Genomic DNA, 11,393 nt, shown 5'->3' with positions numbered 1-11,393 from the left:
TAAAATGTGAAATTCATTTAATGCAACATTTAATGCAATTCTTAGATAAAATAATAGATTTACCCTCATTGAAAAATCTACATTAAATACTTTTGGAAATAAGACTAGGGACAATTAAATGAAGGTGTCAAGTTTTAAGCACATCTATAGACGTATCATTCAAACACTCCCATTAACTAAATAACTAAAGGGAAAAAGAATGTGTTGCATCGTCATATGGCCCCTACCCTGATACAGGAGCGTGCAGACTTGCCGCCCCACCCCCTTGAAATAAAAAATCCTATTCATGTGATGCCCCTACACGGACTCTCATTAGCCCCCATATTGGTGTAGGGGCCATGCGACCAGGCAACAATCTCTTGCCCATAAGTAAAATATACATCTTAAATGGCCCTACAGGTACCGGTTCGTGTTGGTTCCTTATTAGCCCTTTCAATTATGGACCTGTTGGGAAATCCGTCCTATAACCATCTCATCCCATTTGATAATCGATCCCAAAATCAACTCCCAGTACCATCCCATTTAATAATGGAACGAATCGATTCTGGAGCTTTAGCAGGTTGGTTCCGAGATAGTTCCGGGTCCTAGTCCCAAATTGACTTCCTTAATGATGTCATTGTATAAGTTAAAAAGTTTCAGGTTAACTGCCTTCCAAATGGTCGCAAAATAGTGAAGCCTGTAAATAGGGTCTCCCAACTAAATACAGGACGAAAACAACCACTACCTTGATTGGTTGGAGGCATTGCAGGTTGACTACATGCCCCCCAAGAGGAGGTCAAGGGATCGACTCTCTTGGATTGCATTTGTGCCATAAAAAGGCAGGCATTCGAATCACTAGTTGTTACTATAGTATGGTCCCTCAGACAAGTAGTAAAGGGCTAATATCACGTGGATCCAAGATCAGCTTCTTTTTACACCAGATACATGTGATTCTCTTAAGACAAGATCCATTAACAGGCACTACTTGGGTCTGATCTTATTCTATCCCTATATGACACCGATTACATGGTAAAGAAGATCTTATTCTGGCCAATCAAGTTTGGAAACTCTAACGCATGAAGCTTGAGGATCACCACTGGGCCTCGATTTGATATAACAAGCTGAAGAAGAACATAGGTTAGAGGTACTCCCCCAATTTTAAGTTCTTAATATCTATAGAGCAATGGTAAAAGGTTCAAGCTGTTAGGGCAAATGCTCGGGTTCGAATCTTGAGGGCGATCACTTTATGCAAAAATGCCAAAGCTTAGGACCAACTCCGAACCCACCCCTCCAAGGACCCAACATCCCTTTTACGGGGCCAGTGCTTAGAGCAATGGTTAAAATCTGAAGTTCGACCTAATTAAAAACAGGGGACTTGACCTTTCCACAGAATTACCACTTCAACAGAATGTACTGTTTAGGGAGGAGATGGAAGTGTGGACCTTCTGTATGTATTCATCTTCCCTACATTATCTTCTTATGAAATTTACACAGATTATGAGTGTAGAGGAGTTTTACAAGCAGGTATTGTTTATTTCCATTATTCATTACTACCTCCGTTAAGAAGAGTTGCCCAGATCATTGGGGAATTTCTCCATATTTTCTTGATCGGGCCAGGAAAAGACTCAACCCAGTCCAACCTTGAGTTAATCCTAGGCTTGGCTCGGCCCTGTCCGGGTTCAAGGCAGGTTAGGGTGAGCTCGGGCTGGTCGGGTTTTTTTTACACCCTTACCTAAATGGCTAAATCTACCAAGTATTCTTTGGCATTACTTTCATTATCGGAAAATGTGTTTAGAAATTTTGAACTCCACTTGCTACCATCAAGTTTGGATTGATACCATTGATTAGGTCATAGTTTTAGGTATTGGTATTGAATTGGCTGATATCACTTGCTACCATCATCTAAGAGATCACTTATTTTCAAGTTTGGGTAGCTACCATTAGATCATGGTTTTTAGGTATTGGGATTGGATTGGTTGATACCACTTGCTACCATCATCTAAGATATCTCTTACCTTTAAGTTTGGGTAGCTACCATTAGATGTATTGGGATCGGATTGGCTGACACCACTTGCTACCATCATCTAAGAGATCACTTACCTTCAAGTTTGGGTTCTTACTAGGGGTGTAAGTTTGACCTTGTCGGCCTGAGCCTACCCTGAGCCCAAACAGGCCTTGGGCTGGATTTTCAACCCTAAGGACAGGTTAGGGTTGAAATTTTCATGCCCTGGGTCAAGGTCAGGCTGGGCTAGGGTTGAGGCCTCGGACTAAGCCCAACCCAAACCTATATTAGGTTATGCTTACAATTTATTGTTTACATTTTTGCAATTTTTATTTAATGTCTATTTATCTATTGGTTTATCCAAAAAAAAGGCTAGTTATCTATTGAACGAAATATTTGCAATTTTAAGATTGGGCTAAGTTTTTTTGCCCAAAGAAAAGTCTAATAGTCAATTGAGTATTAAACAATCCAACACCCAATCACATGTGTCTCATTTTTTAATGCATAGGGCGACGTAAATTGTAAAAAAATAGGGCAAGTCAGGGGCAACCAGGCCCTAGCAAAAATCTGGATCAATCAAGGCCAACCCAACCCAGCCTGAACCGATGAGGGCAAATTAAGGCTAGGCTGGGATGGGCTTGGCAGGATTGAGATATCTCAACCCGACCTAGTGCCGGGTTGGGCTTGGATTTAGCTAAGAGGATTCAGGGTTGGGCTAGGGTTTTAAAAAACCCAGCCCTATTTCACCCCTAGTTCTTACCATTAGATCATGGTTTTAGGTATCGAGACCGGATCCGCCGTATCAGAACAGGGAGAGCAAAATGGTCAAAGAAACCCCTTATCAGTATTTTGAGGGGGGAAAACAACTCGATCCAGCCCCATATGACTGATCCGTATCTGCATTAGTATGAGTATCAGTGGCGACCAATATCAGTACTGATACCGTACCATGTACTAAAATCCTACATTCGATCCTGTTGATTTCCCAGACCAAAATAATAAAGTCAAGTGACAATGCTTAGAGAAAGAAAACCGTTGGTAAAGTGTCAGGAGATGTGTTTTTTTTCCTAATAAGGAAACTTCAATGTAAATGTTAGAGCAATATGGTTTGAACAATTAGAAACAGGAATTCTGGTTGACTTTGGTCTAAAATAGGGCTTTCATTTTCTTTCCAGGCATCCAAAAAGTAAGACCTAGGAATTGCAGAAATCTTCAGGACTTTAAAGAGTTAAATCCACAGCAACAGATGCAAATATATGAATAATGACAACTGAACATAGTAGTAGCCACCTCACCTTCACACAAAGTAAACTTATATAATGATTTATGAAATTTGATTGGCAGCACATGACTGTTCTCCATCTTACAGAATGTTTTCAAGGTTTGAACCTTGAATAGCTGATGTTCCTAAATTAAACACTTAATAATATAGGAATTTCAAAGATTTCCTCTTCCTCCCCCCCCCCCCCCCCCCCCATCCACATGGTAGCAAATGTTTGAATAATTTTTAGATTTATTTTTTCATTACTCAAACAAAACTTGTTTAAAATTTCCTTGACTTCATAGGGAAAAACATTCATGCCGAATCATTTTGTGAGACAAGATTCCACTGGACCCACCCTGCCCAAGTTGTAATGAAGACACAGGGAAATCCCTGTTTTGGTGGAAAGAAGAAGGAAAAAAGGACAATATGATGGGATTCAATTTGCTTAGAAGTTAAAAAAAAAAGTTACAAAGAAAGTCATTGACAAAAGCACTATATGCAAAAAAAAAAAAAAGGAAAAAACATATTAGAGGGAACAGGAAAGAGAGCAAGAATGCATAAAATTACTTTTTTCTTTTGTCCTTATTTGCCTTCTTTGACTTGTTATTTCCTTTCCCCTTCTTGGACTTGGGTTTTCCCTTACCATTGCCATTATTTTCTTCTCCTTTGCTGCTGTGGTTTTGGGTTCCTGGGGCACCATCATCCTGTAATGCCTCACTGAGTGCGCCCGACTTACTTTGCAGGAAAAGGGAATCCAAAAAATTCTCGAGTCTTGGCCTCCTTTCACTCAACTTTCTGAAATGTTCTCTAATTGTTGAATTAATATTATCAAGTTCTTCATCACTGGAATAAAACAAAAACAAAAACAGAATATATTCCATCAGAATGAAACAGTCTTGAAAGTCTCAGCTACCAACAAACTGATAACCAGTAAATCAAGTCTCAGCTATCCAACAAACTCATAACCAGTATGGCATCCTTGTTTTTTAAAATTTTTTATAGTAGGTCATTTTCTGGTTGAGCTGTATGAAGCAGAACAATCAGTGGCACTTACTTGAATGGGTTTCAAGGTCAGACCAGAATGAAACAGATGTATAAAATAAAGGTTTTAGGCTAATGTACGAAGCAAACTAATCCAAACATGGTTAAAAATTTGTGAAAGAGATAAATGAACACTCTTAGAGATAAATCATCAATTTCAATAGCCATTCAAATAATAAATAGCATAGTTGGAAGAGGTGACTGCAATGATGTAGAAGAAAGAATGAATGGATACACAAACCACACCGAGCGATCCAACACACACACACACAATAGCATAGTCAGAAGGGATACACAAACCACACCCACCCACCACCTGCACACACATTCAATCCGGCCATCTGTTGGAAAGAGCACATACACGCACACAAAAGTGGAGAGATTGAAACTAACCACACATCCAAAGCAAAGGAGAGCTTATTCAAATCACCAAGCATATGTTTTGCTTCTTCAAACAATTTTAAATCTTCATTTGGACAATTATTCTTCTGCCCAAGTTGGGTTATAGCGAACTCCATAATGCAAATAGATTCCTTCACTGACACCTGTGAAAAGAAATAAGAAAAAAATTTACATGCGTGTTTCGTCTATTAAATAAATAACAAGGATGCATTTAACATACTACCTTGATCTGTGGGATTTTAGAAGCCAAGCTCATAGCATTCCCATAATCTTCAAAAGTTTTCCAAAAATGGGCATAAACCATTTGCAGTTCATTTTTTTGATTTGCATCTTCCCTCTCAATGATTGGATCCACCTTCCCACCTAACTCAGTGGCAGAATAAAGTTTAACATTGTTCCCCTCATGTACAGTCACAGGTAACCTTGACTGAGATGGAAGTTCAGAAATATTTTTTTGATTAGTTCTTCCTGAAGAAAGATCTTCACTACATGAAATAATCCTTTCCGATTCAACAGAACAAATTTGACTTTCTGCATCTTCCAAACTCTTAGGGAATAAAACTCTTAATAAATCCTCTCTGCTTTGAATGGCCTCCAAGTTTACCACTAATGCATCTGAACATAAATTTTCTGGATAATGACTTCCTGAAACAAGTACAAGGGGATTCTCAATAGTTTTAAGTGCTTCAGCTAGCACATCAGAAAAACTATGATTCCGCCTTCGTTGAAGGATCCGATAGAATGCATGAGGTAGTTGTCGGATAATGTCATTCCCACTTAGCAGTTCATCAAGTAAACCAAAATGCCTCCCACAGTTGAGACAAACTATGCTAAGCACTACAATCAATCTCAACACTAAAGCTGGATAATAGTCCTTGACGGAGAGGTGGGACTTTATAAGCCATTGAGATGTCCCATGCTTATCAAAAAGAAGTTGCCCTATTTGTCCAGCAATAAAATCATATGAATCTTCCAACAATGCATGCATATCAGTAGCCCGCAGAATGCTTGACCTAACTTTCCACTCTCGGCAAGCAAGGGACTCGATAATAGAAGATTTCGTTGTGAAAAAATACTCTTGGCAAGAAGATGCCCAATACAAAAGGCGCTCAACAAGATATATATAACAGTGAGGTGACATATAGTCAGATTCCATCTCCCAGTTCACGCTGAAGGTATCTTCCAGAGCCTGCTGAAGCTTGTGGACTAGGGAGATCTGCGCAAATCCTGACCCTTTGTTTTCTTTCAACTCCTCCATGAATGCTTCCCAAGGTGCCTTCACACAAAATCGGCTTGCGATCATCTGATACAGTTCAACTGTTAGATCTCCAGATACAAAGATCAGCATCACCACCCTCCCAATTTGCCCATATGTTGGCTTACCCTTCAAATTGATGTTATAATTTATAACATCTTTAAGTAAATCCCTAAAAAGAGAGGTCTCCCTCCAGGCAATCAAATTCTCTGTCATTGCTTGCCTCCAGTCCTGGGGAAATAAAATATCAAAGAAGCGCACTCTAGATGATTCAAGGAATTTCTGAAGTTCCGGTAAACGGTACTTCCTTACCAGTAAGTCTGACTCAATTAAGAATTGTGATACTTCATACATGTGGAGGATAACCATCCCTTGGCAAAATATTGGGAAAATTTTGCGCTTAGCAAAATCATAAAGGGCTTCCAGTCTTTCCAATACTTTAATACCAATAAAGGACACTTCTAAACACCAGTGGCTCCTAGCAGCAGGGACAAAATGCTGAAGATTGAGACCAACCAAGTTCCCATTTCTCTGAAGTGCTCTTTCATCAATTTCTTTGACCCAATATGCATCAGAGTTGAGCAAAAGGTAGAGTATATCATGATTATTTTCCTGCTTTCGCACACCCAAATAATCCAAACAAAGCTGTCCATGGTCCATATATTCATTCTTATGGAGGGGTGATCCAATAGACTGAAGGTAACGAAATATGTTTACAACCATACCCTTCCAAAAGTTCCAAAAGTAAACAAGTGTTTCAATAGAGACCTGGTTCCTGCAAATGGTGTTATACACATAATTCATCTGATCCAGGAAGACTTCCTGTTCCCACTCATATTTAGAGGGTTCTGGCCGAAAATGAAGATCAAGAATTTTGCGAGCACAGAAATATTCACCTAATAAACTTCTGAATTCATGGGAAGCACTTATGAATTGTCCCATTTCTAACAAGCTGCCCTCCTGGTTTAATAATATGGTGGCTTCAATGCTGACCATCCCATAGAAGAATTCTGATTTATTTTTTGCAATCAATTTGGCTTTCATTAAGAGTTTTTCCATCTGAAGAAAACTGTTTGGTGGCCAGCCTTTGCTTCCAGATCCCCAAAGAGAGATTCCAACGACATAAAAGAGAATCAGCCTCGATGCATCTTCAAAATATCCAGCCTTCCCTAACATATCAGCCTCAAAAAGAATATCACCTTTCAGCTTTGCCATGCTTGCAGCTTCAAAATAATTCCCGAGTTCTTCCTCCAAGAGCATAAGCTCAGTTAGATAATGCCATGACCTTAAGAAAGTACGTTTGGAATCAATAGAGTGAAATTCCCTCACAAACTTCATCATACTTTTTGTATCTTTAAGCTCATGATAGTAACTTGCACAATTCTCGAGGAAAGCTTGTTCGATTTCATCCAATCCTTGAATTTTTGCATCCATATCAATGGCAGGAGTTGAATTTTCTTTCCAGCATTCAATGAAGTGGAGTCCCATGTCAAAGAGTTTACCATTGGTGCAAGCAACTAAGCACTTTGAGAAATGGTTGCCCCTAGCATATACATCAGCAGAAAGACTCCAACATTTTGCCAAGGAAAAACATTCGCCAGCATCCTCAAGCCTTGATTCCCCATATTTCTCCATATAAATCATACCTGCATCAGTAGGAAGTTACAAAATAACCATCGTAACTTCTAATCAAGGTTTCCTTCCAAGCAACCATAAGGAAATTAAAAGTTGCTTGGAGATAAAATAAAGCTCGCATAGACTATTAGTTACCATGCATTTAAAGAGTCACAGATCAGATATCTCCTATAATAAAGGATATGATTGTAAAAAATTCTTTTGATGACCCATTGGACTTACAATACTTCTTACTTTATTCTTCACCACCAATCCAACAACCCCCCCCCCCCCCCGAAAAAAAGAAAAAAGAAAATCCTTAAAAGATCAATTTTTCAAGAGTGACATCAAAATTAGCTGCAGAATCTCAGAAATCATGAAAAAGCACCACATGTAAAGCCATTGCAAGGCAGTAGCTACTAAAGCTCAATATAATTTCCAATTAGAAACTATATTTATCATAGTATATAAATATACCGGCGCAATGGCAAAGTTGCTACATTGCAACCTGGTGGAGTGGTGGTAGTGGGTCTCGGGAAACAGTTTCTCCGTGAAGCCAGGTAAAGCTTTGCACTGGGTATGTCCTTTACATAAGACTATGAACGAAATAGATTTATTGCCTTCCAATCTGGAAATGTAATCAAATTAAATGCATAAAAAAGGAACAACATCAGAGACTCAATAATTCATGGTACAGCATACGGAAAGTGGTCCCAATTCCAATGAAAAAGCCAGTCACTACAGTTGTTCAGAAGTGTTTAAAATGATAATTGTGTTTTAATTCTTACCAAAATAAATTGGACAATTATTAGTGAGTAGTACCACAATAGTGAAACTTCTTAAGCAAGGACAGGTTCTGCTGAATTTATGATAGAAAAAAGAGGTAGTATGATATATGTCATCAGCTTGGAATTTTAAAGCAAATCATCTTAGTAATGGTGTTTCACAATTGACTATTAAATTTAGGTATTCTGCCTGGGTACTGTTATTTTCTCGAACTACTACAGCAAACTGCATATGTTAAACAATTTTTTATTATAGTTGATTTCAATCAACGAATGCTGTTTTTCTTTTGCCTTGCTATGCAATTCATATGAGAATTGGCACTGTTGGCAGAATCATGGGTTAGAAAGAGAGAATGAGAGAATGGAATGACTTATTTTCATTGATAGGTAAGCCCCTATAATAGAGGGGAAAGTTACAAAGGGGCTGAAATAGGTGATGTGGGACTAAAACCCACATAGCCGACTTAAACTTAATAACTTAAGAATAAAACTACGCCAACAGGACCAGAATATCCCCACGGTATTCTGGATTACATATTCCAACAATCTCCCTCAAGCTGGATTATACAAATAAGTAAAGAAAGAAGATCCAGCTTGAACTAAAGAAAAAAGAACTCCTAATAATGCTAACACTCCATCTCAAGTTGGTGCATACAAGGTACTAATGTCCAACTTGAACAAAATGGGAAAAAACTAAGTTGCAGTAGAATCTAGCTTGACATATGAATGCAGCTCCCAAATAAACCTTCAAGAACTTGAAAAAATAGATCTTCAAAACTTGGGCAGACTTTTTTTTTTAGCCCGAATATTATCTGGGACTGGGGCAGCCCCTAGAAATTTATTAATTCCCAAAAAGAATCAAAGAATACACGGGGGGAACATTCCGCCTTACCCCAGCCCCTGAAAATGAACACTCACGGCCTTGCCTCCACTCAAGCCCTTACAATATTAAGCCAAAAAAACCTAGCTCCTAAGCATCGGCAAGCCTGCCTTGTCCTCCCTAAGGATCACCTGAAGCTTACTAGAGGGAATATCGTCCTGGTGGAAAGTGATAGACGAACCCGAATCACAAGCTAGGTTAGCTAACCAATCAGCCGCTCTATTACTTTCACGGAATGCAAAGACCACTGAAGCCCGGCCTTCAGAAACCAAAGACATGATCTCCTGGAACCAGTACCAACCCTGCCACAAATTACACCTGTTCTGGTTGATCATTCTAGCCGTATTAGCAGAGTCCGAGTTTACCACCACATCACTGAAGCCTAAAGCCTGGCAAAGGGCTATGCCATCCCTCAGAGCTCTTAACTCAGCAATCGAGTTCGTATAGTAACCATAGAAGTTGGAGAAAGCTGCCAACACCTCTCCCCTCGTGTTTCTTACAACACCCCCACCCCCTCCTAACCCGGGGTTTCCTCTGCAGGCGCCATCAACATTAAGCTTCACAGATACATTAGGGGGACACCAATACACCGGAATGGGGCGGCCCCGTCTGGGAGAAGGGTCCCAAGTCCAAGGCATTGAAGAATCAAGCTGTTTCTGACTGAACCTTGGCCACCAATCTTGGAAGGGTGCTGAACCTCCCTAACCCAGCGTTTAATGTACTCAAACACCGAATTAGCAGTGCACCGCTTTTCCCCATGCCTTCTAGCGTTCCTCTCCTTAGCTCCCAAACAATTAGGGAAGGGAGGATGCCAGTAATAAAATCACAGACACTACTACAGCTTGCCGATCCGTGCCATAGAAGGATTCTACCACGGATATCTTGAGAAGAAACGACAGGAATATCAAAGAGCCTAGAGAAGAAACCCCAAACCTTGGCAGCCGTTCCACCAGAAACCAGGCAGTGGTCAGTGGTCTCGCACCGAGGGCTACCACAACAGACACATCTGGAAGCCAGGGGAATGCCAACCGACATTTTAAGGACTCATCAGTGGGGATCTTCCCATTGAGGAGCTACCACGAGAAGAACACCACCTTAAGGGGCACAGTTTGGTTCCAGAGCCACCTCGCATAAGGAACCACCGCACAAGAACTCCTCACTTCATGCCAGGCTGATTTGGTAGAGAAGTTCCCATCAGCAAAAGGGGTCCAGACTAGCACATCATCCCTCCCAGTCGGGACAAAGTTATGTATAACAACGCTATCTCCAGCAGCTTCTGAGTCAATGGCATCGATAATTTCCTGCCTCCACAATCCGCCCTCATCCCAGGCATCCTTAAACTTCAGGTTCAGATCAATTTGCAGCGGATTGTCGACATGATCTAAAAGAGGACCAGTACCCGTCCAGTTATCCAGCCAGAAGTAAGTATTACCAGAACCAAGTAGCCATCTTGACCTGTTCAGCATAAACTCTTTGAAGGCCAGAGTACTACGCAAAGCTTTCGAACCCCTGCCCTGAGTCCCAGCCAGCATGGCATGTGAGTGTCTAAAATATGTTGCCTTGAAAAACCCACTCCACAGAGAGTCCTCAATGAACACTTTCCAAAGCCCCTTAAGCCGGAGAGAGAGCCCTACATCTTCCATTAGCCGAACCCCCAAGCCCCCTTCATTATGGGGCCTACAGACCTTGCGCCAGCACACCCAATGTCTTCGCTTCCCCCATTCAGAACAACCCCAAAGGAAATCAGCAAATATCCCGTCAAGTCTTCTGAAGACAGCCTTAGGAGGAATCAGAGTAGCAAGCACATGAATAGGAATAGAGGAGAGGACATGCTTTAGCAGCGTAACACGACCCCCCCGATGAAAGCAATCTTCCCTTCCAACCCGCCACTTTGTTTCTTATTTTTCTAATCAGCTCATCAAAGAAACAAATCTTGAGCCTGCCCGCATAAAGAGGAGCTCCCAAATATGTAATTGGCAGCGTCTTTCTAGTAAAGCCAGTCACCACTCCGATCATATGGGCCCTTGTCGAGGAGGCCCTCCTGCCCAACACAAAGCAGCTTTTTTGCCTGTTGACCAGCTACCCTGAGAAACTTTCATACCTACCAATGAACCCCATAATCTGCTTGAGCGAATTCTTCAGGCCCCTGGTGAAGATAATGGTGTCATCCG

General features: G+C 40.7%; 2 protein-coding genes across 2 annotated transcripts; both read right to left on the bottom strand.

The window, feature by feature from the left end:
* Window positions 1-3,808: 3,808 nt before the first annotated feature.
* On the bottom strand, window positions 3,809-7,621 carry LOC122645215. Its single transcript, XM_043838547.1, has 3 exons — window positions 4,912-7,621; window positions 4,680-4,831; window positions 3,809-4,088 (listed from the first exon to the last, which is right to left on the bottom strand). Exons 1-3 carry the CDS (start codon window positions 7,585-7,587, stop codon window positions 3,809-3,811), a joined length of 3,108 nt encoding a protein of 1,035 aa, XP_043694482.1. The 5' UTR covers window positions 7,588-7,621.
* Window positions 7,622-9,305: 1,684 nt separating this feature from the next.
* Window positions 9,306-10,865, bottom strand: LOC122645214. The gene is made up of 3 exons (XM_043838546.1): window positions 10,300-10,865; window positions 10,156-10,210; window positions 9,306-9,923 (listed from the first exon to the last, which is right to left on the bottom strand). Exons 1-3 carry the CDS (start codon window positions 10,863-10,865, stop codon window positions 9,306-9,308), a joined length of 1,239 nt encoding a protein of 412 aa, XP_043694481.1.
* Between the last annotated feature and the right edge of the window lie 528 nt (window positions 10,866-11,393).

Source organism: Telopea speciosissima, chromosome 11, assembly GCF_018873765.1.
Source record: "Telopea speciosissima isolate NSW1024214 ecotype Mountain lineage chromosome 11, Tspe_v1, whole genome shotgun sequence".
In the NCBI taxonomy this organism is placed as follows: domain Eukaryota; kingdom Viridiplantae; phylum Streptophyta; class Magnoliopsida; order Proteales; family Proteaceae; genus Telopea; species Telopea speciosissima.
This window is presented reverse-complemented; position numbering and strand designations above follow the sequence as displayed.